Source organism: Micropterus dolomieu, linkage group LG03 (genome assembly GCF_021292245.1).
Source record: "Micropterus dolomieu isolate WLL.071019.BEF.003 ecotype Adirondacks linkage group LG03, ASM2129224v1, whole genome shotgun sequence".
NCBI classification, from domain to species: Eukaryota; Metazoa; Chordata; class Actinopteri; order Centrarchiformes; family Centrarchidae; genus Micropterus; species Micropterus dolomieu.
In genome coordinates, this window is record NC_060152.1 from 25,284,806 (window position 1) to 25,312,322 (window position 27,517).

At 40.1% G+C, this 27,517-nt stretch overlaps 3 protein-coding genes and 1 long non-coding RNA gene across 7 annotated transcripts in view; 3 read left to right on the forward strand and 1 right to left on the reverse strand.

The window, feature by feature from the left end:
• Positions 1-363: 363 nt before the first annotated feature.
• On the forward strand, positions 364-9,334 carry LOC123967755 (B-cell receptor CD22-like). The gene is made up of 8 exons (XM_046043986.1): positions 364-585; positions 1,272-1,408; positions 1,587-1,660; positions 1,772-1,977; positions 5,329-5,592; positions 5,903-6,214; positions 7,004-7,106; positions 7,622-9,334. Exons 1-8 carry the CDS (start codon positions 531-533, stop codon positions 7,683-7,685), a joined length of 1,215 nt encoding a protein of 404 aa, XP_045899942.1. The 5' UTR covers positions 364-530; the 3' UTR covers positions 7,686-9,334.
• Positions 9,098-13,618, reverse strand: LOC123967756 (B-cell receptor CD22-like). Of its 4 annotated transcripts, none has more exons than XM_046043987.1 (7): positions 13,478-13,618; positions 11,844-12,185; positions 11,534-11,755; positions 10,635-10,919; positions 10,388-10,469; positions 10,246-10,279; positions 9,098-10,165 (listed from the first exon to the last, which is right to left on the reverse strand). In XM_046043987.1, the coding sequence occupies exons 1-7, from the start codon at positions 13,563-13,565 to the stop codon at positions 10,130-10,132; spliced, it is 1,089 nt and encodes a 362-aa protein (XP_045899943.1). In that variant the 5' UTR covers positions 13,566-13,618; the 3' UTR covers positions 9,098-10,129. The 4 variants fall into 4 exon arrangements, with proteins under 4 accessions (XP_045899943.1, XP_045899945.1, XP_045899944.1 ...); XM_046043989.1 differs by lacking the exon at positions 13,478-13,618 and having other exon boundaries at positions 11,844-11,902; positions 12,031-12,058; XM_046043988.1 differs by lacking the exon at positions 11,844-12,185.
• On the forward strand, positions 13,368-19,531 carry LOC123967767. Its single transcript, XM_046044009.1, has 7 exons — positions 13,368-13,661; positions 14,662-14,889; positions 15,525-15,658; positions 15,998-16,224; positions 18,099-18,246; positions 18,758-18,883; positions 18,975-19,531. Exons 3-7 carry the CDS (start codon positions 15,538-15,540, stop codon positions 19,022-19,024), a joined length of 672 nt encoding a protein of 223 aa, XP_045899965.1. The 5' UTR covers positions 13,368-13,661; positions 14,662-14,889; positions 15,525-15,537; the 3' UTR covers positions 19,025-19,531.
• A 6,373-nt stretch (positions 19,532-25,904) lies between these two features.
• LOC123967775 overlaps positions 25,905-27,517 on the forward strand; it is a 5,366-nt gene continuing 3,753 nt past the window's right edge. Inside the window, exons 1-2 of the long non-coding RNA XR_006824333.1 lie at positions 25,905-25,948; positions 27,423-27,467. This is a non-coding gene — a long non-coding RNA (uncharacterized LOC123967775). The remainder of the gene's footprint in view (positions 25,949-27,422; positions 27,468-27,517) is intronic.

Here is a 27,517-nt window from a genome sequence, read left to right on the forward strand (position 1 = left end):
GGGCACGAGTGACGTCAGCTTACGTTTCTGAGTGGACTAATGGGGCACGAGAGCTCTCAAAGGCTGCCCGACCCTGCAGACCTGCTACAGGTGGACACACTGTCCTACTAGCGTGGATAAGCATAATAACATACAGCTTAATGGGGGGAGAAAGTGATTAAAGGATGTCAGCTATTGTTTTGGAGATTTCTCTCAGCAAGTGTGATTCCTCTTATTGTCGAGTAAGCAAACACAACCACCACCTACAGACACACATGCGCACAATGTTTATGTGTAGTAGGCTAAGTTCCCTTTGCTGACTTCAAAGCCCAGTTCCTTTTTGGCAGAGAAAAGATAAAAGGGAAGTTGGACAATCAGATCTATAAGCCCGTGTTCTGGAAGAAGCACGCACATCACTTACTTGACTAAGAGCTAGAGGAGGGTAGATTGGCAGATAAAAGGATCACTGAGTCCCAGAGAGGGAGGAGCAGGTCACTGAGGGAGGAAGACCACAACAAAACAGACAACAGCCACAGCAGGAAGAGAAGAAGATGGGTGGACGAGTGGCACAGAGCTGCTGGCTGCTGCTGACACTCTCTCTAAAAGGTAAGACCACCAGCAGCATCCAAGGTGGCATCTGGTACTGTGAAGATCAGCTGACCCCATCAGCTGATCTTTCTGTAGTTTCAGAAAGACTGAACACAATTAACTTGTTGAGCCTGACAGTTCTTAGAGTGACATTATAAAAATCATAAAGCTGGTCACAAGGAGGATTATGTGTCATGTTATACTGCAGTTTGTCTGGGGCAACAAGTAGGCTACATGCTTAATGTGTCTGTGTTCTTGTTGGCAGTAAAATATTTTAATATTTTTCCGTGTGACTTTGTTGATGACTTCAAAACGGTCCAATCATTATCTGTTAAAAGCATCCAGTGAGTTGAGACCAAGTACAGTCCATATGAACAGACAAATTCCTTATTTCTAAGTATTAAGTATTTAAACAGAAAACGTTTAGAAAATGTCCATATAAGCTGTAATGCCTGGAAAACACACACAGAGAAGTCGAGAAGTGTACCAATACTGTATTGTAACATTGGTATGTTGTGTAAGATGTGTCAGTTACTTTGACATTGTTTGTCTCTGGATAATAATAATAATATTAAGTCAAACTAATATAGTAACTTCATAAAATCAATATTTTATTATCATTTATCTCATTAATTATTATCATTGTGTGGTAAAGTTAACATAATAACCTGCTGTACAACCTACACATATTCCCTGCCTGGCAGGTATTCTTGCTGGTGATTGGTCAGTTCATCTCCCCTCCAGTCCGATCTGTGCTGTGACTGGTTCCTCTATAGTTCTCCCTTGTTCCTATGACTACCCCCAAATGAAAACCAAAGAAGAGGGAGGACTCTCTCCTCAGGTAATTCAATAAAGAAGGCATTGTTGTTGTAATATATTCTGCAGTGTGTCTTTAACCAGAAGTCTTTCACTGCCGAGGCTCAAATCTGTAATCAGAATGAATAGAAACGTGAATCTATAGGGCTTGATTAAGGCTAACTGCACTTTTATTTTAACAGCTGTATATTTTTCTGTATTAGGGTGGAGAAGGACAACAGTACAAAGTTTTGTCTGAGATGTGGTGTCTCGAAGACAGCCGCTGCATCACACCGAGGTATTGTTTAAGGCACACAGAAACATGCACAAGACCAGAACTGTGCAAAGAGATCATAGCACAGAGTTTACACACACACATAAAGTATCTAACTCTGTCTGTCCATCTCAGCTATGTCTTTCACAGTGCCGGTATCTTCCCACATCCATCCTACCAGAACAGGGTGAAGTACCTGGGACAACAAGGAACAAAAAACTGTTCTCTGAGGATTGATGATCTCAGACAGTCAGACAGCGGAGCATACGTATTTCACCTCATAACCAGCCACCCTACACAGAAGATGCCAGAGCAGAGCGGGGTACAGCTGCTGGTGGCAGGTGGGAATATTTAATTTACAAATAATACTACAACTGATCATAATCAACATGATCACCATCATCATAGTCATTATCATCCTCCTCAGCACCACAATTATCAATCAGTAATTCCTTATCTGTAGACTTTAGTATTTAACAGAATATAAACATAAAGCAAGAAGTCAAATGACAACAACAGTTATGTGAAAAAAACTATGTGAAAATACAAAATGTGCCTTAAAGAGTCAAGTCATTCATCAGTTCCCCAATACGAATGTGCAGTACTGTCTTTAAAGAGCCTGCAAGTTTGTATCTGGTCCTAGCACGCAGAAATCACTAATCACTAATGCAGGTAGTAATAAAATGTGGTAGAATCTCTGTTGTTGGCTCAAATAATTTAAAATTGGTTTTACATCTGTATGTATTTGCCAACGTGGCGTTTACACCAATTTATAATATTAAATACAAAGTAGAGAGCTGATTTTTATGAATTACCTCAGTCTTAAAGAAAGAGCTGGCAGTCTTATCTCTGTTGACACCGACAAAGTCTTTTCATTTTACCTTCCTCTATGTTGTGTCTGTTTTTGTCCTCCTTTGTGTCTCACTCACTGGCGCACTGTCTTACTGTCTGTCTGTTGCCTCCTGCCTGTCTGTCTGGGATTAACTGCTCAGTTACAATAACAATACTGAGTGTTAGATGTTTTATTAGTAATTGTTCAAGAATTAAGAATACTTTGCGACCTTGTTTTATAACAAGCATTGACCATTTCCTTTTTGGAAACCTCTGCTTGACTTTTTGTGCTATTTAAGAGAAGCAGAACTGAAACTGACTACAGGCTATTTAAACTAGAAATGCTGTAAGTGCTCAGCTTGACATAATAATCAGTTTCACAATTCACAGCAAAATCACTCACAGCCAGACATGTAGGGATATGGGTATTTAGACCAATTTAAGGTATTAGGCCTGTTGAAAAGCCATCTCATTTTGTGTGTGTAGGGTTGGGTGGTTGGTGTTGGTAAGTAATGTTTGTCCACCACCAAGGTTGAGAAACGGTCTGAGTGAAGTCACACTTTTGTTCTTTTCTTGTTTTTCTCTCTGTTACCATGCTGTGTCATCCTTTGTGGTTCACATTAAGAGCTAATACTAAACAACCAGAAACAGTTCGGGCGGCTTTGCCTCAGGAGGTAGAGCTGCTCATTAATCGGAAGATCAGCGGTTCCTCCAGGCTGCATGTCAGAGTGTCCTTGAGCAAGAACTGAACCCTGAACTGAACCGATGGCTGTTCCATCGGTGTATGAATGTAAGAATGTTAGTTTCTGTTTGACTGTATGAATGTGTGAATGCAATGTAATGTAAAAGCGCTTTAAGTGGTTTTAAAGACTAGAAAGATGCTAAACAAATACAGAGCATTTACATTAAGAATAAAGTAGAACAGAAACAAATAGAAATCAGAGAAAAGTTGGGTACCTATATTCAGCTGAAGGATTCTCCACTCAGAATTGTCATTTCACATGCATGTTTCATGATAGTCATTCAGGAATCGTAAAAAAACACTTAAGATGTGTTTTGGCCGTGAAGAGTTCAGTCCAGTTAGTTAGACCCAATGGCAGGGTTAGTGAGAGGCTTTGCAATTCAAAAAGCAAAAACTATTACTTCACAAAAAATATTAAACTTTTAAATGAATATTTAAAAGTTTAATATTTGTGTATTGCTTTAATATTTGTGTTTTGCTTAACAAATTGTGACAATGAACCTGGTGAGAACACGGGGAACTGGAAGGCATTTCAATCAGGACAGACTTGACTGAGTGAACAACAATCATTTGAGAATGAGAATGTGAAAAGTAGGTGTCTAGACTCATTTGGAGCCTAGACACCTCTTGGTGGTGATGAAGAGATGAATTGAATGCTGAGGGTCTGGTGAATGCGGTGGAAGAGAACGATTCGTACTGAATGACAGCTGGCAGAGACATGAGAGAACAGATTTAAAGTTGTCAGAGGGCAGGAAGAAAGAGTGTGTATGAGAGAGAGAGAGAGAGAGAGAGAGAGAGAGAGAGAGAGAGAGAGTTTTGAATGAGTGAAGCATAAAGTCTTCTTGGTTGAACTTACACTGAGCTTCATAAATAAACATTAGACACAGTGTGTTTTAAAAATACAATTTTTGCCACCAATTGGGTATTTCTTGCTTGGTAGAGAAAAAAAAAACACTTTTAGACCATCGTTTACTAGAAGGTATTGAACAGGGAAAAATATCCAAGATAATAAAGTAATCATTAATATTAATTGTTTTGATCACAGTATTTCTGTACCATGGCATTATTGGTTGTTCACAAATAAACTTCTGGAAACAATCTTGCAGAAACATCCTTACAAGAGAGCAAAGCACTGGCTCTCAATATTACCAGTCAAGGAATTAGTACATTAGATTAGATTAGATTAGATTAGATTAGATTCAACTAAATTGTCATTGTCATTGTCATCACATGTCATGGTTAGATGCTATCATTGCTCTGTACCTAGGAGCAACAAAATGCAGATAGCATCTAACCAGAAGTGATTAAGCAGTAATTAAATAAAATATGGTACATTATTATACAAAGTGCAAGGTATGGATGATATATAAATATAAATATAAAAATATATCTACATGAATGTCTATTGCTACAGTAACAGGTTATGACTATGGAAGTACAGTATGAATAACTAAGTATGTACAGTAGTGCAAATGTGATTATTGTGGGGCTACAGTAGGTACGGTAATGCAAAGGAATGATTTACATTATAAACAGAATGTGCAGTACGCATGTACAGTAGTGCAATGATATGCTCAGATGAAAAGTGCAGTTAATAGTGCAGTGGTGTCAAAGTCCATTAAGGCAGTTCAACTGAGGTAAGTGTATCAGGTTCAGTCCAGGGGAGGATGGCGAGTGTAAATGTGAGGGGATGCAGGATGAGGGTTAGAGTGTGTGTGTGTATGTGTGTGAAGGGAGGTGGGGCGTTGGGTGGCAGAGTTCAGCATGGAGACAGCTGTAGGGAACCTGGTGGTTTTTGTCCGTAGGCTCCTGTAGCACCTCCCAGTGGGCAGGAGGGAAAACAGTTTGTGTGCTGGGTGGCAGAAGTCTCTCCTAATGTTTATTGCTCTCCTGAGACAACGCTTCCTGTAAATGTCCTTAATTGCGGGAAGTGTGGCTCCAGTGATGCACTGAGCAGTTTTCACCACCTTCTGCAATTCCTTCCGGTCCGAGACAGAGCAGCTCCCGTACCAGACTGTAATAGAGTTGGTTAGGATGCTCTTGATGGTGCAGCGGTAGAAGTTCACCAGGATGTCAAGGATTAATGATAATTGTGTTTACTTTTCGCTGTTTTCTCCAGACTCCTCCAGCGCAGTCACAGTGTCCGCAAGTCCATCCAGGGACATCACTGAGGGCGTATCCTTAAGTCTGGCCTGCTGCGGCCCTGCAGCTGGTCCACAAGCCCATTTCAGATGGTACAAGAGCACAGGCACCAGCCCAAGACACACTGGACAGGTGTGGAACATCACTAAAGTGACATCTGATGACTCAGGCAGCTACTACTGTCAGATACAGACTGGAGATAAAGTGCAGAACTCAACAATGCTACCCATTGATGTAGAGTGTAAGTGAAGTTTAATCCTGATTTAGTTTCATATTGTTGTGTAAAAGAATGTGCCCTGTACAAATCTACTGCGTACAAGCTAGGATAAACAGACATCTACAAAGTACACTCATTTATTCATTCATTAACTTCATCAGTTTGTTCTGTCATGCATGTAACTCAAAAAGCAGGAGGAAAGAAGACACATACTATTGCTGTACTTAACATAAGTGAAGGTGCTGCTAGTTCAAATGCGGTTTGGTAACTGTGTTAGAATCTCATATGACTTGAAGCCAGGTGTAACTGATCTCCTTCCTTCCTCCTCATCTAGACTCTCCTAGAAACACCGCTGTGTCAGTCTTTCCTGCTGGAGAGCTACAGGCCAGGCTTCCTGTGACTCTGACCTGCAGCAGCGATGCTAACCCACCTGTCCACACCTACACCTGGTACCAGGGTGCAGCATGTCTCCCGACAGCAGACAAAAGCTGTCATCCAGCAAGACAATTCCTGGCTACGCCCACAGGAAGAGGCTCGACACTTAGCAGTGCCAACATCACCGCTGAGAAATATGGGGAGCACTGCTGTGTAGCAAGCAACAGACATGGATCACAGACTTACAGTGTAATACTCAGACACTCTACAGGTAGGTGAATCAACCATGTTTGCTCCACAATCCTTGCAGTCTTTCAATATGTTGGCAGGAGATTGAGCCACCAACCCTGTGGTTAATGGCTAACCCGCTCTGCTACCAGAGCTACAAACACACCGGATTTTAAGGAAAACTCAAATCAGACCCCACATTGTTGCATTGTATTCATTTCAAATATTATTAAACACCTTTACTTTGTACAAACTGTTCTTGGTCCAAGGTCATGTAAAAGGGCAGGAAGAAAGAGAGTGTATGAGAGAGAGAGAGAGAGAGAGAGAGAGAGAGTTTTGAATGAGTGAAGCATAAAGATAGTCTTCTTGGTTGAACTTACACTGAGCTTCATAAATAAACATTAGACACAGTGTGTTTTAAAAATACATTTTAGACCCAGTGTCCTTAAATTTGATCATTGAGTGTAAACAACGGTGTAACCATTTGTGCCACCAATTGGGTATTTCTTGCTTGGTAGAGAAAAAAAAACACTTTTAGACCATCGTTTACTAGAAGGTATTGAACAGGGAAAAATATCCAAGATAATAAAGTAATCATTAATATTAATTGTTTTGATCACAGTATTTCTGTACCATGGCATTATTGGTTGTTCACAAATAAACTTCTGGAAACAATCTTGCAGAAACATCCTTACAAGAGAGCAAAGCACTGGCTCTCAATATTACCAGTCAAGGAATTTGTCCAAGGTCCAGCCATGCACATGCACATTGTATTAAAGAAATACTGCCCAAGAGAGTAAGTTCTGGCTCTCATCCTTTCTCCGTCCATTAGTAATGACCCCGTCCGACACTTCAGGAAGAAGATTGCTGCTTCTCGGAGTAACCATCTGTGTTTTACTGGCTATTATAGCCATAGTGGCCTTTCTCATGGCAAGGTGAGTTCAGTCTCTTACAGCTGATCGGCATTATTATGTGTTATTAATATATATGTGTATTATTATTTCCTGTTTTATTTCTTTGATCTATCAGCATTTTAGCATCAACAATCTCAACTGGTACTGTAGGTGGACTGGACAAAATAAGTAAAACAAAGGAAGCAAAATATTCATTGCTTCAGTACTAATAAGCATCATTAATAACATAAGACCTCAAATTTATAGAACATTTGTGATGCTGGGTCTGAAATCTTCCTAATGCATCATTGATCATTCATAACAGTATCCATTCATTGGTTGTTGCTTCAATTATCATTATCCAATCTACATATCAGCATTCAAATGACTATAATGTGTCAACAAAAGGTTGAGGTGGTGCTGAGAGTAGTGTAAATATAAGCCACATATCTTCAGTGTCTGGGTTTGGGTTACATACAGAGTTACATACATAAAAGTTTATAAAATTTACTGAATATTTTACTGTATTTTCATGAGTTGTTTGTCTGTCCTTTCAGGAGACGAAAGACACTCAGACACCAGTCGTATGTCCTCACCGAGACAACAGCTACAGCACCGTAAGAACTCAGCGAACCCAGGACTTCTGCTGATCCTGGACGAAGTACAAAAACAAATTACAAACCCGCTATAACCACTAAATACATTAGAGACCTTTTTTTTATCACACTCAAGAATTTTCTTTCACAATACCCTTGGACACCCTTTGCGTTTACCTTCACACCTCATGTTGCCAAGTAAACCACCATAACATAACAACCTTACTACTAGTATTGCACCACATATTGAACCCATGATTGAAATCACGTACTTCCAAGACCGCTGACAGTGGCGCCAAATCACACACAGTGTGAGAACCTGAAGATCAAATGATGCATGTTACTGTACACTCAAGGAAGCATGTCAAAACGGAAACCCCTAACTCCTGCATTTCAATGTGCTGAGCTAACGAGGGGGAACTTGGCTGACTTGGGCTTTAAGAGCAGAATTTTAATATTGACAGAAGTGAAGCAAAGGAAAAACTGTCCTTCATCTGTTTACTCGTGGCTATCCATTTGTGTCAGAGCAATTGTGTGTGCTGTGAGATGACCTCGGTGCTGCTGTCAGGAATTACCCCAGCAATCTTCAGGACATACTTATTATAACTGACATAGACTGGAAATCTTCTGTTACCCCTTTGTCATTACGAAACTTCTTCTACTTTGTGAACAGATGTGAATTTGAATACACCTGTCACGGTTCATCAGACACTGGATGCAGACCACAGACGATACGGTTGTTAGCACTGATACTTTTACTGGAGTTTGAGAGAACACAGAGCACACAAGGTACCATATAAGTAATGTCACACTCAAGCAGCTTCTGACAGCCCGTTAGTGATGATGACCATGAAGATGATGACGGAAAATATTTTCATAATGATCCAATTAAAAGTTGTTAGCAGTTGGGACAGGGTCGCATCTGTGTGGTTTTGAGTAAACTCTTCAGTGTGATAAGGCTCTAACAGATAATGACCAGAGCCTGAGGAGAAGTGGAGGAGGATGAAGACCAAGAGGACAGTGACTCTGACACCAGGACGTCCATCTACAAAATGTACTTGTTTCTCTTTAGTCTGTTTTTAGAACATTGCTTTTGTTTTAAAGTGAGAGTAAAGTGGTGCACGTGGCTTCTAGTTTTATAGTTTAAGTTAACAAGGGTGTACACTGCTTCATTTCTCAAACATTTAAAGAAACATTTTCACGTATGTGCACATCTGTTTTGTTTGGCTTCATTCACTGTACATTTATATACTTTAACAAGAAATTGAGCTAATTAGCGGTGCACATTTTGTAACGCCACTGATTCCATCCTATTAAATGTTTCATTTTAACACTTGAAAGGTACCGCATATGTATGTCATCTGAGATGTGTTCTAAATTTAATGAAAAGCTTATTCTAATTTCCATTTTCCAACACTTGCCTGGTCGAAAAGAAACTTGCCTTGGAAACAACAGAGTTTATTGCATAGCAAAACATGTTGCTGACATAAAATACTGCCAATATGCCTTACAAAAACATGATATATACAGTTAATACAGCAGCCAGCATTTTTCCATGTTTGAAATGCTAGTTTTTATAAATTCAGCAGGTATGAAACGTTTTTACAGGATGTTGAACAGTTTACAACGTGAAACAAAAGAAAACATTAAAATTCGTTGACCCAATAAATGCAATACTGTGGTATGTTGTTTCTGTTGCAATTACAAACACTGAATATTATAAAATGTAAAGATTAAACCTTAAAAAGTCAATGGATGGGGTTAATAGTGTAAATAATTCGTATATATTGGTTGACTGAACGTAACAAAGCATTTACAAGTTCAGCAGAACATAATGTGCATGAGTATTTTTTAACTCAAGGAGGAAGCATTTCCTAGTTTGACCCATAGACCATAAGTTTGACACACAGTAAACCTGGATACAGTCCACTGTACCAGTAGTGAACCATTCATAATTGAAAAATGTTCCGCACCTATCACACTGTTCAAAATGGGCGTAAATATAACAATAGGATAAAACAAGAATGAAAAGTGAATGGTCCCCCTCCACTGTCATAATGAATACATACATAAAGCATATTCACTCAGCAGAATTACTAATAATAATACTGCAATCATGACAAGAAAGTCTATATTTTCTATAAAACAGGAGAACTTAGTACAATTTGTAAGGTTGTGGGTATTTCATTGATGAAATAAACATCAGTGATGTCTTCCTGAATATGTTACAGTTCATAACCCGTCATCAGTGTTACAGAGACTCAAGAGGAGGACTGAGCTTTTATACATATGGGAGTCAGGAATGAATGAGAGCTGTTGCTACAAATAGTTTTTTTTGTTGTTGTTGTTGAGCTCAGTTGACAAATCACAGGGATTCTTGTGCTCAGTCATGTCTCCAGTGTGATGAAATGTCATCACTCTTGTCTCTCTTTGAATAGACTTTTCCTTCTGCCTTTTTTTTTTACCCATTTAGGCAGTGACGTTTTCATAATCACGGTCGTTCTCCTGAAACATACCAGCACGACATTTGTGATTTTGTGAGAAATCTTAATTAATTGATTCAAACAGAGCTGGGTCCATCTTACCTGTTTTCCCACAGCAGACTTACGTCTCTGTCTCCTTCAGCAATGACATGAAAAGATTTTTACATTGAACAGTTCAACATTTCATGATGATTTCATAATAAAGTAAACCATGTCCAATATTGTTGTTTATAACTTCACTTACCAAGCCCAGACAATAACCAGTGTAAGCAACAGCACAATAACGACTTTGACTCCAACACCAACAAGGAGGATCAAACGGTTTACTGTCAGTAGAGATAGAAGACACGGTGTGAAAATTTAAACTAATTTCTAAAATCCTTTCAAACAGGCAAGTTTGCATCTTTTGATTTATCATTGCCCCTTGGATGAGTTTTGGATCACATATCAATAGCTCAGTGTACATCTACTTATCTTCCTTGCATACTCACTGTCTGTTTTGTCAACTGTCACCAGCACCTCAGTTGAGTTACTTTCCCCCAGTCGGTTCCTGGCCTGGCAGAGGTAGAGTCCAGTGTTGGATGCCACAGACGGGAGAGACAGCACCTGTCCTGAGCCCACCTGGAACATGGAGCTGGAGCTGGAAACAGTGCCCCTGTACCAGGTGTAGTTGTCTGCTGCAGGGTTAGCAGCACTGCTGCAGGTCAGATTCACACTGCTGTCCACTGTCAGGCTGCCAGGACGGCTCACCTCAACAGACACATTCAACGGGGGATCTGTATTAAAAACACAACCACTGTGCTGTTGTATCCAGTCACTTATAAACCGTATTGTTTTATTTTATTTTGTTACATATAGCCTAAGTTAATATAAAAGAAAACATTCATGGATGATCCTAACCATTTATTGCCAGGCCATAAATTGTCAAAGAATATTTCAGTAAAAAAATACAAAGACATAGTTTGACATTTGAGAAGATCATTCTCATGTCTGTACAGTGGACATAAAGATACAACAGTTAAAGCTAACTGTCTAATCTTTATGTCCACTGGATTAGCACAAAGACTGGAAACAGCGGGAACAGCTAGCCTGGCTGTCACCAAAGGTAAACACTTCAGTTTGTGTAAAGATTACAATGTGTTCATTGGTTAGCTTTAGGGGTGCTTGTAGGCAAGTAGTTACCTTTGGGTAGAACCAGGCTAGTTGTTTCAACTTGTTTACAGTGTTTGTGCTAAGCTAAGCTAACTGTCTGCTGGGTAACTTCTTATTTAACAGACGATGTGAGAGTGGTATCAATCTCCTCATATAACTCTGGGCAGTATTAAGCAGTAGCCTAATATAGCCTATTGCCCAGTTTCTTCACCAACAACATCATAATAAACACACTTACACTGAACATCTAGAGCAACAGGGTCCGACAGCACTGACTCATGTCCTTCGACAACACATAAGTAATTCCCAGAATGCTTTGCCTGAGCCTGGAAATGTGGTTGGGCTACTAGACGTCCATCTTTGAACCAAACCACGCTGGGAAGTTGGCAGGATTTTCTACATTCAAGACTCACAGTGTCTCCTGCTCTCACACTGTCAGGGTAAACTCTGGCACTCAGCCCTGGACATCAATCAGTTAAAGAAACAGAGACCATAAGAAAAGCAAATATTAAGCTTGAAGAATAAGATTCAATGTAGAATAATTTTACCTGTGACAGATAGGTACACTGATCTTTTACTACGCCGTCCATACATATCTGTGTCAAAACTAAAGTAGTAATGTCCGGTGTCATTATCCTGCAGGTCATGAATTGCCAGGCTACAGTTGTGCTGCAGGTCACCAAGATATTCAGAACGATTTTGATATGAAGGAAGGTCCGAGAGCGCAACACGTACCCAGATGCCATTTTTTAATGCACCTTTGTACCATGCAGTCTTTCTAACAGTTTCCCCGTCTGTGTAGTTGTATGAACACCTGAACTCCACCAATGATCCCTTTAAAGCACAAGGATTTGGGTTTTCAAAAGTCACTGACCACAACCTCACAGTTCCTGCAGAGAGATCATGATGTAATGTAATGTTTCATTAGTTTTATTGATTTATCAGAAATAAAAGCAGAATCATCAGAAGAAACAAAACATCCTGCTCTGCAACAATACTTTTTAACTCTAGGATGGGACTTTAAAGAATTACAGGGAGTGAACTCATCACAATGAAAACACAATGAAATCATGAGTTCTTAAAATGTTTTTTAAAAGATTGTTAAAAAATGAAAAAATGACAATTTGATATTCTGTGTAACTACTGTATTATAAATGACTCAACCCCACTGCAATAACTGTTGGCCCTCTGTGCCTGAATGAATCAAGCTGTGAACACAACACTGGCATAGCCTTATTATGACTTTTTAAGTGAACTTGTTTGTAAACAGTTGCTTATTTACAAACCCAGTATTTACAGAGTAACATAAGCAACGATTTGGAGTTCATTTTTGTGGGCAGCCGGCAAAATATGAATCAAATATTCACTCTCTTTTAACTTCTGAGGGAGCTATCTGACCATTTAGCTGCTAAATGGTAGCTAACTTTGTCTTTGATGCTGAATGGGTAGTGTACAATGAGTTTTTGTTCAGTATCAGTATAAGGGCGGGTAGCTCACCTCCAAGGGCTGGCTCTTAAACACAATTTATCAATCAATAAATTACTCTTGTTATAGTAGGATATAAAAAAATTTCAATAGCTTCCTTCTCAAGTGATTTAGGGACTTCAAACCAATACTGAATTGTAGTGTTACTCTGGGCATAGACACACTCCTTCATATGATATTTGAATGCTAATTTTATTGTAATTTGGAATTCATTTGTATCATTATGGGAAAAAACAGCATTTTTTCAATAGTGTCATAATAAAAACACTTACACTCTGTCTCATTTGCCCAGTGTAGTAGGCCTACTACGTTTTGGCATATGTTTGGAGTCCCTGCGTCACAAAACATGGAAGGTGTTAAAAAAAACCTACCCGCCCTTATACTGCCAATACTGGAAAGAAAGAAATACTGGATCCTGAGTGAATGTCCGTCGATTATCCAACTTAAAATTAACTTCACCACGGTCGTTTTACAGTCCTCTGCTTGATTTGTCATGTAGAAACAGAATTTATACCCTATTCATTTAAAAATATAAAGCCTATAGTTACGAAAGTAAACAAAGACAACAGTGCATTAATGTATTTTTAATAGCCTTGCAGTTTGTCTTGACCCGCGACCCTGTACGCAGGATAAGCGGTTGACGATGGATGGATGGACTTTGTCTTGAAACGTAAATTAAAAACGAATCTGTCCTTACCTGGCTTCAAAATCAGAAACACCAGCATCGGGATCATATTCTCCACATCAACGCAAAACACTTTGAGATGGATTTGCGATTTGGGCATTTGATTCGATCTTTCAGACCGGACCGGCAACGACGTGAAATGAACAAACTGAAGCCACGCACTTAACGAAGTGTGAATAAAGTTTTGGACAAGGAGGTAAATCTACACAAAACCCTGATGAGCCAGTCGTAGGTGGTGGGAGGGGTCAGATGGTCCTTCGCTAATCATTTGATTAGATATATTTCTGTAGAAGAAAGAGTGAATGTATGAAGAAAATGATGCAACATTAAACAAGAAATTTAAATATGTTTTTTTAAAGGTCAATAGGAACAACCAAAGGAAACTGGTCATGTGTAAATGGGGAACTTGCATCTCTTCATCTACTACAGTCTTAATATGTCAAAAAAATATATTATGAATGGATTGTCATGAAATATTGTCCAGATCCCCCGAGGAGGATCCATCAATAAGTGCCACAAACATATCAATGTTTTCAGATGCTCAGTGAAATAGACATAGTCTACTTTAGGGGGACTGGCACACACTTCTGTACAGACATTCGTGATTTCTACATAATGTTTAAATAACTTTGGTGATCCACTGACTTTTCTTTTCACGCAGCACCATGAGGGTGACATCTGTAGTTTAAAATGCTTATCGACAACTGTTGATGCATTGAGGTACACAGAGGACAAATTCTGAGACTAAATGTTAATCTTCCTCTTTCAACTTTATAGAAAACACTGTCTCAAGGTCTAACAAAAAACAACACATTTTTATTAGTTGGCAACGGGTATTCAAGTACAACAAGTACAATGCAATTTCTGCTGTAACGGGAAGTGGGTTGTTCAGAAAGGAAAACCTTATTTGAAAGTATTTAAAGCTCATTCTCTAAGACTGTAGGGGGAAGTAAGAGAGACAGGAGGGGGATGAGGGAGGGAGGGATAAAAATGTGTGTGTGTGTGTGTGTGTGTGTGTGTGTGTGTGTGCGTGCGTGCGTGCGTGCGTGCGTGCGTGCGTGTGTGTGTGTATGTGTTTGACAGAGAGCAAGTGAAAGTAAATGGGTCAACAAAAAGTCCTTGCATGATTAGATGACATCTAGCTGAACTATTGTTGGCTCATGCCAGGCCTGCTCAACCTGTTCTTTTTCCTTCAGGTACCTTGTTGTTCTTAACTTCCTACCTGGTTAGAGCTGGGGTATGGAGTGTGGCAGAGAGAGTCAGGATTCTGTGGAGACATCGACAGCCTCTTTTTAATTGAGACACTGGCAGTAGTGTCAGCCATCTGACAATAAATAAAAATTCTATTTAAAGGAGCACCTTCGTGATCTTCAAATAAGGAAGCTGCCTGCAGACCTGCTGGGGAATTTCAAGTTAATTTTATGGTTAGTGCTAATGATCTCCCAGTTTCTTTATATTTCAAGTTATTTTTTCCATTTTACTTTCTTTCTAATGTTTACAAGAACCAAAGTCAGAATTTGGAGACAGGATTAAAACACTGATTTAAGATTTCAAAACCAGTAACTCGGGATGACATACAAAACAAAATACAATTGAATATAAAACGGTGATTACTTGTATGTCTAAACCGCAGTGTTAGATCACACATACATATGTATATATTGATTGTATATATAAACTACATATATCTACCTTTTGCTAATATTTTAGTTAAATCCAAGTTTGAAATGTGTACTAAAATGTTTAAATTTATCTATAAAAGTAGATATTACTAATCCTATTTGAATATTTCTATCGATGATGCTAGTTCTCTATCAATCAGTACTGGCAGTTCTTTCATTGTCACACATTGTAACTCTATCTAAAATCATTTTAGTGTAAATAACCATTTAACTGGTAACCATTTAACTCAGGTCATAGTCGTCAACACCAGCCTTTCACATTCATTAAGTCACGTCTATGTTTTAATCTGAAGGAAAACAGAAGGGCTCTTGTACTGTGACATGTATTCCCTTACAGTCGTGTGAAAAGAAAAGCTACAGTGTTCAAACTTTTGCAGATTAACCTATGGAATGAGCTCTCCTCAGAAAATAATGGAGAAGAGCAAGAAAGAACTGATAAGGACGAAGCAGAACATTTCTTATATCTGCTTGCTGCTGCTGGCTATGCTCCAAGCGAACATATCCTCCTCAGGTAACTTATTACGGTACATTGTACATTTTTTGGAATCTGTGCTTCGTTCCCTAACTGGTTTCCCTACATTTCTGATCACGCAAAGCTTCCTGCTTATCTAGTTTTGAAAAAAAAGATCCATAGTAGTCTAAACTAATTTTATCTCACTGCTTCTTGATTGGGTTTTGAAAAGATTTAACAGGTTAAAGATCAAATTGTTTTCTAAATGAATGAGCTGGATTCCGATTCAGTTCAGCTATATTTTACTCCAGGTAATACATATGCTTTTAGTTATCTGTAAATATATACAATTGTTTTTACTTTTTGCTGTTTACACAACCACATCATCAATACTTCTAGCTGTTTCCGCTGTAAACACTACGAGTACCACCACCACTTCAACACAGAACCCTGCAGCTCTCAGTTACAGCCCACGTCCGGCTGACGTGACAGTGACTGTGGGAACACCTGCAGTGTTTCTCTGTGGAGTGCCCAAAGCTTCTCCAAACCTCACATTCACCTTCTATGGGAGTCACCGCAACTACGAGCTGATCTGCCCATACGGCCACATGAAAGAAATCTCCCAGGTGAGGTGATCTCCATCTGATTCGGTATTTACTCCAATGCCTCACTGTATCCTCACTTTCTTCTCCTCTTTGACCCCCAGTAACACTATTTTGCTGTCACACACTCACACAGACACAATGCTGAGAAAGTAAACATCTCTCAGAGAAGCTAGTAAATTAATTCTGATCACATGAGAAAAAGAGATGCTGCTTGCTTCCATTGCATGCATTTTTCGATTAAGAATGAGCACTGAACAGCTACAGCTACTGTATTTTGAGTATATTTTTAGAATCTGATTTGGGGTTTAGCATAAGGAGAAGTAATAGAGTATGAAGAAAGGGCAAGACAGTGCAGTACACTAAGGGCCGCACTATGTAGGGCCCCACCCTTATTGTGAGGTGGACTCAACTAGGTATGTCATGAAAGAATCTGCTGCTGTTCTGTAGATTCCCATACAACAACATGTTCATGATTTCTCAAGAGATCATGTGATATATATACACTCATATGTGCACATCCATCTTTTTTATGGTGTCAGTCAGTAGTTTTATCAAAAACAGTCTGTAGCAAGCAAAATATAAAAAGTATATATTCCACAGAATGAATATTGTCTTATTTACTTTGGTAATTGTGTTGCAAAGCTTACATGTGCAATGATGATTGCTGGGTAATATGTGTAGGCCTATATGTTGCCTTTAAGTTTCTATTTGATCATGGGACAAGACTCCCGTCAGGTGAAACGCAAAATCTAACAAGCAGACTAGTAGAGCTAGCAGTCATGCTACTCAAACATAAAAGTGGTTGCAAGAAGTGACAGGAGATAAAAGAATAGGAGGAGAGGGTCGCAAAGCTTGTTTTGGATTTTTTGGGGGGCAGGGTCAGCACTGTCCAGGCTTCTGATAACTTTCTCTCTGACTTCTCTACTTTGCAAAAACATTAGTCTGGGTAACACCTTCGGACTGGAAAATCCATCTTTGGGCTCTACTTGGATCTCTACTTTGGGCTGCGGCCGGACGCACACAGCTGCAGCAGCGAGTGTGTGTTGCGTTACGTGTATAATATGTTAATGTGGTCAAGAAGCTGATTTTAGGAGATTTAAATTAAGTAGCTTATGCATTTACTACATCTTATCTTAAATGTTGTTAAACCGTGTAGCATGAGGAAATTAGGCATACGCATTTGCTAATATATGGTTCCCTTCAAGACACAAACGCAATGTGTGTGTGTGTGTGTGTGTGTGTGTGTGTGTGTGTGTGTGTGTGTGTGTGTGTGTGTGTGTGTGTGTTTCCTAATTGTGTAACCAAAGGCCTGTCATAATAACCTGCACTGGGACCCGTCGTTACTAGCCTAACTTACACCGCTGGTATGAAGGGACGGATGTGTTCTGTGGAGCTCTCTGGGAAACAAACAAAAAGTTGTGTTTATAGTCAGTGTTACTCACCAAAATTCATTGTGCGGATCTTTGAGGTCTAACAATCCTGTTGAATGCATTTCCTTCATCACACACCGCACAGGTTTCAACAAACGATGGCGACGTTCAATCATGAGTTTAGTATGTTTGCTGGCCCGGGCGGTACATGTGTCGTTTTGAGTGGACTTCTGTAAGCTGTAATACTGAAATACACTTGCCATTACCACCGCATGTGTTGGCAAATCATCCAGGACTAAGTTGCATTATAGTTTAGTTTAGTCATAGTTAAAGCATTCAACTGAATGTCAATACCTTGGTGGCATGTGGACCACCATTTATTCCAGCTGCAACCCTCCACCCTAACCATCCATCCATTACTTACATGCTTATCCTGCATATCCCAGCTCACATAATGTTTATATATTTCTTCTCTGTCCTCTCTTCTGAGCCGTTCATCATTCTCTTCCTTGCCTCTCTCCTCAGGGTCTCTATGGAAGTTGCGATATGACAGAAGGAGAGTCATTGGCTGTGTGGACCCTCAAGGGAACGTCTCTTTCTGACAATGGCACAAGAGTCGTTTGTCAGCAGTCAAACAATCCCGATGCACCGGCTGCCATCTTATATGTCAATGGTAAAGATTCAATCATTCTATTTGTACAGTAATATTGCCTAATCCCTTTAATCTCACATAATCAGAGAATAACACTCAATAGTGGTCTCTCAGAGGTAATTTTAATTTCTGACTTTAAATTAGTACAAACTGGTCATTCTCAATCCTAAAAATCTGTGGTGAATGCACCTCAGGGCTTTTTACAAACAAAGTTTTGTGCTGCACATATCTGACGTGTTTTGTGTTTTCTCCATGCTTTTGTGCTTGCTTTACAGTATTAATAGTTAACACACTTTTGTGATTTGTTACACAGTAAAATTAACTTTATGTGAAAGAATGTATTTTATTTAGGCTACTTGTTAAATCTAGAAATATTATTCACAGGGAAAGAGTGTAAGTAAATAAACGCTGTTGTTCATTCATCATTCATCTCAAACATCCTTATTTATTGTCCATCTCTCCATTTTACTTGTTATTTATCTTTGTTGTTTTCTCTTTTTTGCCTTCCTCCTCCCTCACACTGTCCTGTTAGCTCTACTCCCGAATAGCTATGCCATTCTCATTGGATGTACCATTGGGGGCTTTATTGGCACTCTGTTGTTGTTTGGTTTATTGTATACCATTCTGCAGAGATCTGAGACCATCCAAAAGTGTTTCAGTAAGTACACTGTTTTGATTCATTGGCGTAAAATGTAATACGTTAACAACCAGTTAAATGCTGATGAGTAATGACGTATTTGTGCTTTCAGGGGGAAAAGAAACAGAAGATGATTTGTCCACCATAGTAACCAATGACTAAAAGGTGACTTTTTGTTGCCCGATGTTGCATTGAAAAACATATTGAAAGTTGGGCTCCATTCACCTTCTAACCAACAGAGACTAGAAACAAAAATGAACTTCTTCTGTTTTTATATCCTTCAATGAAACTAAATGAAGGGGAAGCTGGATTGAACCCAAGTCTGGGGATGATTTTGTCTGAAATGTTTGAGGCTGGATCCAGTCTGACCCCTGATATCTTCAGAGAATTTCCTTGTTCTGCACGCAATAGTTGGACCTTGCACACATTATTCACATCCTAACTGTGTATAATATAGTATTTAGCACTTTAAACAACACAGCCAGATCACTTTCCCCACTTGTACAGTGTCATACACTAATGTGCAATGCCTTTATGGTATGTAGCTTATAAATCCTATGTAAAATGTGTTGTTATGTTCCCTAATGTGGCTAAAACAATTTAGCATGTGTGTAGAAAGTAGTAGTCAGACTTTATGTAGCTTAATAAAGCAGTGATTTAAACAACTAATGATTGGTTTAAATGAATGGTTTATTAAATCTTCAATAGTTTTGGTCACATATAATAAAACTTTAATAGTTCCTGCAGGTTGAGTGACTAACTGCAGCAGTAAATGATCACATAGATGATGTGAAAGTGCTGAGTAAGTGGTTTAAATGAGAATTAAATGTTTTTTGTGCTAGCACATTGTTTTTTACAGCTGTAGACCAACAAACTATTAAAGGTAGGATACTCACTGATGAGGGTCTCAGCTGTGCTTCAGGTGAGTCAGCCACACTTTCACAGTTTGTCCACTTGAGGGAAGCACTTACTCCACAGATAACAAGCCAGTTGAGAGAGAAATATTCACTTAAAATAGAAGTGAGTGTGTAAACCAAATACTTTAACAACAATTTCTGTTTCTATCAGAACATGGTGCATTGTATCTGGTCAAATCATTTAATTAAAACTAAAATGTTTTAGCAACTACGTTGCTATTCCTATGTTTTGGATTTAGTCTGAGAAGTAAGTTAGACCCACATGCTAAGACGAAGAAACAAAAAACCTCCTTTGTCAGCAGTCTTTATTGTTATCATTGTAAAAGACATTGTTGAACTTTTTTTTTCCACTTCAGAGGTTGTCCTTTTGTGGTTCCACAGTTATTGTCTTCACATGAAGGGACGCACAGAAGCACTTAGTCCTACAGTTACCAAAGGTAAACTCAGGGTTGTATTTGTTTTTATGCTGTTGCTGATGTTTGTTGTGTGTGCACTTTGTTTTTGTCTTTTGTCTTTACTTGATGTCAAAACCAAACTTAGCATGTTGATGATTTTATCACCTGTGTGGATTCAAAAGTTCCTCACATGTGCCTGACTCGCACTTTGGGTGTGCTGTTTGGATCAGTGCTGTACAATCCTAGATGACTGAACAGGAGAGAGGAAGGATATACTTCCAAGAGATCTTTTGCACGTCTTTGTTGAATTCAGATCCAAAGTCAATAACACCTAAAACAATCTGTCATTTCTAAATGACTCTTCACTGTATATCTGCACTGACCCCAACATGCTGTTTGTCTATTTTCCACACTCATTTACCCATGCACAGAGTTTTAAGTTGCAGTGCAGAGCATGGTCACTTGTTAAATAGACGTGTAACACCATGTAATAGTGTACATGTAATAGTAAATGTAAATGTTGTGATGTCTCTTGCTTCCCCCTGGTGGTGAACTCCTTACACGTCAGGAACAAGACCTCCAAAGTCTTTCAGTATTGCTGACCTCTATCCTTCTGTCTTTGTGTTGTTTTATTAGTGATGTGTGGTACTAAATACAAAAACAATAGGCATTATCAACTGGTCTCTCCCATTGTGTTGCCACTTTTGTTGCAATATTGCTATTTTACTGCTCAAACACAAGTACTCCACACACTTGCTCACATGGCTGTTGTAAAGAAATACACAGTCTCTATTTGACATTAGAATTAAATGAATTTAGCGCAAATGTGACAACTGGCAGTTGACTGCTTTTGACATCTCTTGGTCTTCATCCCTGTCACTGTGTGTTGTGACACCTGATAGAGCAGCATGGGCAGCCAGCAAGACACACACACACACACGGCAATCAGCAGGAGAGAATTCTGCCTCGTCTCTTAGTTGATACAACGGAGGTAGTATGGAGCAACGTGTTGACTCAGCTGCTCAGCTACACCTCGGTTCACTCCATGATAGGTTTCTGTGATATTCTGGTCTCTGATTTCTTCATGTTCTCCACAACCAAATTCAAAGTCATACAGTGAGCAGTATACAGTGCGACTGGCTATATTTGCTTGTTTGCATGACAAAAGATGGAATCACACACTAGAGTCAGTCAGGTCACGTTTGTTCTCGTCTTGTTCGTCATTTCTTTGCTCTGGTTGGGAAAAGCCTAACCCTTACCCCAACCCCTATCTTGTAACCCTGTCTAAATACACAACGGTCATGTCATGTGAGGACCCACCACCAACTGCCAGGGCTCTACATTCTTGAGTTTTCAAATTTGACATTGCAAGCAAGCAGATACTATTTACATAGAAGTTAGGATCTTTCATATCTAAGTGTGGCTCTCTTATCCCTTGACTGACTGGATTGCGCTCACTGCTATGTAAACTAACCTGTTCTTAGAACTTTAGTTTTACTGTTTATGGAAAAACATCCTGAATAACACCATAACAGAGTGTGAGTGAATGTGTGTCAACTCATAACCTACATTGTTCAGTGTGTGTTCTCGAAATGACCTTTAACTGACAATCGGTTTACCTTGCTTCACCTGTCAATACCTGAGGAAACTATTACAATTAAAGTTAAATAGTAATAGTTGATTATGTTGAATCAAGTTAGAAGTAGAGCCGACGATAGACTTTACAACTTCTAGAATCATTTTAACTGACCTACTACTAACCACTATTTTTCCTATATTAATGGTGGGTCAATGAGACAAAAGCTAGATGAGCATCAAAGATCTGATTTTATGCTCTGCAATATGGATCTTTGTCTTCAATGTTTGATTTGCAAGTCTAAATTAGCTTTAACCTAAAAAGAAAAACAGACAAAAGGCATAAAAGCAAGACTTTATAGCAGTAAACAGTTTTTGTAACAAGTAACATTAACACTTCTGCCACACACGTAGGTGTCAGTTTGTCAACCTGCTGTAACCTGCCTGCTGTTACTGGCTCCTCCAGTGAAGAAGAGCAACATGTTATATTAACCCAGGGTGATTTCATATATACTGAGAGTTTCAGGAGCAGGACCACACCCTGATCATGCCGCATCCAACTTTCCTATAAATACCCACCCAACCCTCTCCTCCTCTTTCACTCTCGTATTCTGCGTCGTTTCCTCCAACCCTACTTAACTCTCTTGTCTTCCTTTCCTTTCTCCTTTCTCTTGGGACTTGAGGGGGGTCCATTGAGCCCAGGTCCTATGGCGGATTCCCCACTGAAACTTCCCCACAAAGCAGCAGAAAACCAAAGAAATATAAGCTTATGAGCCTTGCACACAAATCTTGTTTTTGTTAAAAAATCATTCAAATGAATCTTGTTAATGTTGTGGTCCTTGCTAGTAAATTTAAACATTAATGTTGTACTGTGCCTAATAATGTTGTTATGATAATGCTCAGTGTTGCTGAGGAAAGTGATTGAGCAGTTTCCCCGCAAACATCCTAGACATCGTAGATCCTACACACACTGACAGAAATACCACACTGAGTATCCTCTTTATGTCCTCTAATTCTACAAACAAAGTGACCTCACATATGCGGACAGACACTAGCAGCAACACACAGTGTGGTCATAGTGCCCTTCACTCTTTCCAATATTGTGTGTTACAGACCTAATTTACACTGGATAACTATCAATTTGAGGTAATTATGCATTCAGATTTTGGTCATAATCAGAAAGGATCATAATCAGATGCCCCAACCACCACCAAGGAAGAGGGTCTCTACTCCGAGCGCTCTCCTGATGTTCCAACCCACAGCTTGTGACCATAGCTGAGGGTTGGAACGTAGATTGACTGATAAATCGAAAGCAGTACAGATGACACCACACCAATCTGCCTGTCTATCTCACGCTCCATTTTACCGTCGTAGACAAGATCCCGAGATACTTGAACACTCCTAACCTGCAGGCAGAGAAACATAGTCTCAGACTCCTCGTCCCGGCCACTTCACATTCAACTGCAAACCACTCCAGGGCGTGGTGGAATTCAGGATCTGATGAAGCCAACAGGACCACATTATTTGCAAAAAGCAGAGATGCAATTTGGAGGTTCCCAAAGAAGACACTTTCCTCAACCTGGCTGTACCCTGAGACCCTGACCATGAAAATCACAAACAGGATCAGAAACAAGGGGCAACCTTGGTGGAGTCCAACACCTACTGACAGCATGTTAGACTTTGGGCCAAGAATACGTTCACAGCTTTCACTTTTGTTACGCAAGGACCAGATGATTCGTAGCAACGGCCCCAGTATCCCATACTCCCCCAGTACCCCTCACAGGATTCCCAGGAGAAACAGAGGTAAGGCTTCTCCAAGTTCAAAAACCACATGACAAAACCAAAGATTGGTCAAACTCCCATGATCCCCTCAACAACCCTGCAAGAGTAAAGAGCTGGTCCACTTTTCCACAGCCAGGACCAAATCGGCACTGCTGCAGATCTGATGATACAAACACAAAGTCAATCTTTGGCCTTAGGTGTTTTGTTACCACTTAAGTCTCCCAATAGAGCTATACAGTCCTTAGACAGAATCCCTTCTAGGTCGCTACCCAGAGACTCCAAGAAGGCCAGGTACTCTGAGCTGCTGTTCAGTGCATAAGCACACACAGCAGTCAGACTCGCAGTTGCATAGAGGTGACCCCTCATACTCTGGGGAGAACTCCAACACAGCAGCTTCTCACCCTGGGAACTCCGAAAAAAGGGGAGTCCAGAACCTCTCTAGGATTTGGTTCCAAAACCAGTGCTAGGCATAGAGGTGAGCCCAACTATATTTAGTTGGTACCGCACCACCTTCAATTCATTCCCCCCAAGAGAAGCGACATCCCACTTCCCTAGGACCAGTCTGTGATGCCAGGAGTCAGCACACCAAGGTCCCCGCCTTTTCCTGCCAGCCAGCTTGCAAAGCACCCAACCTTAATGCATTTCCCTGCGGGCAGTGGCCCCACAGGGTGGCTGCTCCATATAGGTCTTTGGCCAAGTCTAATGGGTCCCAGGTCTGGCACCAGGAGGGGACCCTGTTTTCCCTTTTCTGGGCGAGGTGCTGCAGCTGCTTCACAGTCACATAGGGTCTGCGCAATACCAGCTCGACTCGCCTCGCCTTTATTTGGTTTTCCATTGTGGAAAAGTTGTACCTTGGTCAGAGAGAATGTCACTACTCACTGCATCATCATTGCGCGCGCAAGACAGAGGCCAGCAACAGAAAGTTTTATATTTTACAGTTTTTGTAGGTAATTTCATGGCAGAACAAAAACGTGCTTGAAAGTTTTCGGAGTTGGCGGCAGGGGGAAGCCTGCGCCAACCCGCGGGAGCAGCTCCCGAGGCCGGCCAGCCGCCCGCTCACAGAACCCTCTGGTCCCACCGTCACAGACCGCTGCAGCAACAACGGCAGAGGAAAACAAGGTTGCAAGGTTTTCATACCGCTTATCTGTCTTTACATTCTGAGTAAGATTGAAACATTTTAACTTAAAGCAAGAGAAAGCTGTGTGGGTCGCTGGTGTGTGTCGCATTGACCATTCCATCGCGGCAGTTGTGTGTGGCGTCGCTATGACGACCAGCTACATTGAGGGCTATAATCTCCGGGTACTGTCAATGGAAAACGGAGCACGGCCAAACCGAGTCGAGTCGAGCTGGTAGGCTACTGGTAATGGAAAAGCGCCATTATTCTGGCCCTTCCCCTGGGACCATTTTGCCTGGGGAGACCCTACCAGGGGCTATTGCCCCAGACACAGCTCCCAGGATCACAGGGACACATAAACTCTTCCACGTGTTAAGGTGGTGGTTCTTTGTGGGATTATTATGTAATCCATTAAATTAAGACACTTAAACATCTCTCTCTCTCTCTCTCTCTCTCTCTCTCTCTCTCTCTCTCTCTCTCTCTCTCTCTCTTCTTTGTCACCACCAGTTGCCACTCTATCTGTTGTCAAATTATTATCACTGAACTACGGTATGTCTCTTTGTGTCTGTGTCTCTGTTATTCTCTATCTCTGTCCTGACAGTATTATCATTTGCTAAGAGCCTGATGCATGCCTTCGACTTTGTCAGTGTGTGACAGGAAAAGGTATAAATAGTCACAGATTGCACTGTGACACTGACATATTGCTACATCCAAGGCCAAATAATGTAAATATGTTCTCTTTGAAGCTAGGTCCTGAGTTTGAATCAATCCTGACAGAGAAGTAAATCCCTCCCTCCTGCCCAGCTTTAGCGAAAAAATGAAAATGCCTGTTAACCATAAAACCAACACAGAGCAATCCTGTTCCAGATGGAGAGGAGCACTGGGGGTTACCTGCATTGTCTTTGACTCATCTAAAATGTAAATACACATGCTGTATCTGTAAAGTTAAGCTGATTTCATGTGATCATCTTAGAATTCTTCTTAGTGTAAGACTGAGAGAGCGTAGAGTGTATTAACAAAATGTAAAAAAAAGAAAAAATTAATAAAAGAAATGCTTTTCTGAGATGAATTGCAAATGGCTTTCACTCCATCATGCGCATACTCACACACACTCATAACATTGCCTCTGGTCTTCTATGTAAACATGTCACTTCTGGTGGCGTGGACACACTAAGTTTACACCCCAAACAAAGAGGAGGAGCAGACACTACTTATTCAGGTAAAATAGAAAAAATACACACTTTTGACCAGGCAGTGTCTTTGAACATTCACACACTCCTCTGCTTTTGAACCGTCGGCGCAGGTAAGCACAGGTATGGTGGAGCACGGTGGGATGAGAGTCGGTGTTAGGGGTCGAGGTCACCTTTCTGTGAAAAAGTTGGTTGTAAGCATTGTGATTCTTGTGTAATTTTAAACTATGCTGAAGATTTTAGTGTGAGAACAGAATTCTTTTCGCTATCAAAGACAGAAGGAAATACATGTGGCAGGCAGGTTTTTTCATCCATTTGTTTTAGGGCATGTGAAACATTATGTCCAAGTTTGACGAGACACCAACTGATATATGGGCTGGTTTTATGGTTAGTCTTGACTTGACAAAAACAGCATTCTGCTATCTTTTAATTAATTAACCTTCTTGTATTAGACAACAGTACATTTTCCAAATTGGATCAAGATTTTAAAACATGTGAGGAGCCCAGCACTGCAGTTACAATAAGAGTAAAAAAAATGTACAGGATCTTAACAAAACAGCAGTAAGATGTGAAGGACACTGAACTGTAGCGTCCACATTATGTGGGCAAAACCTAATTATTTTGTAAAACCCAAGCAGAAAGTCTATTCTGTTCTGTCTGTTGCTGCCATATCGCCTGACACATTTTAAGACAGGGGATTTGAAAGACAAAGCCCTGACCTTGACTAATGTCGTGCTAACTGCAATGACACTTCTTTGAAAATAAGCAACGATGTCCCTATCTTTAAAAGCTGATGCCCACTGTATATCAGCAAGAAGTTAGATGCAGAAGATACTTCAGAAAAAAAGCATTAACCCAGTATTTGTTTGTCTTATTAGACTTATCAAACATGTGTTTGCTATATAAGGTTTAAATAACAGGCATGAATGTAAATGGAAAACTAGTTTGAGACAGAGAGAAGCATAGCAAAAGAAAGAGAAGACACTGGATTTACAAAATGCCCCAAATGTAACTTCCATGGATCCCCAAGGGTGTCCAAGGTCAGTTGGATGTGACAGTGAGGTCGCTGAAATGCAGTGCATCACCATCTCATAAACTTAGTATTTCAGATGTCCACAAAAGCCTATTTTTATTAATGGACTTAAAGATAAGAAGGATGACAAAGTGTAATACTAATAATGTGACTAATTTTATGTATTTTGAAATGCATGTTATAAACGGATCATATAAAATTGAAACAAAAGAAAAAACACTACAAGCTGAGAACGTATCTTTCGAGACTGTAAAGCACATGACAGTGGTTGGCCAATGCAATGAAGTCTTTCTGGTGTTTCAGTGGTTGTTGAAGGAAAGTTGTCTGGAAACCTGCTGTGTTTTGCCCCAAGACAAAAAAAGTATCGTCTGTTTACTCTCCAAACACCCAGAATGCCTCCCTGCTGACGAGGCGCTGACCTCTCACACAACAAGGACAGTCTTCCTGTGGAGAGGGAGAAGTGTGTGCTTTCTTGCTTGTGTGTGAGAAACGGGGAAAGTGATGGGAAAAAAAATATTTCTCTCTCTGTCTTTTTCTGTTTCTCCGACTCTCAGTTGTGTTGAAGATGGGACAGCTCACTGTTGTCGCTGTTTTGGCAGGTAAATAAAACAGATACGTATGCTCATATGTACCTACATCATTTCATGCC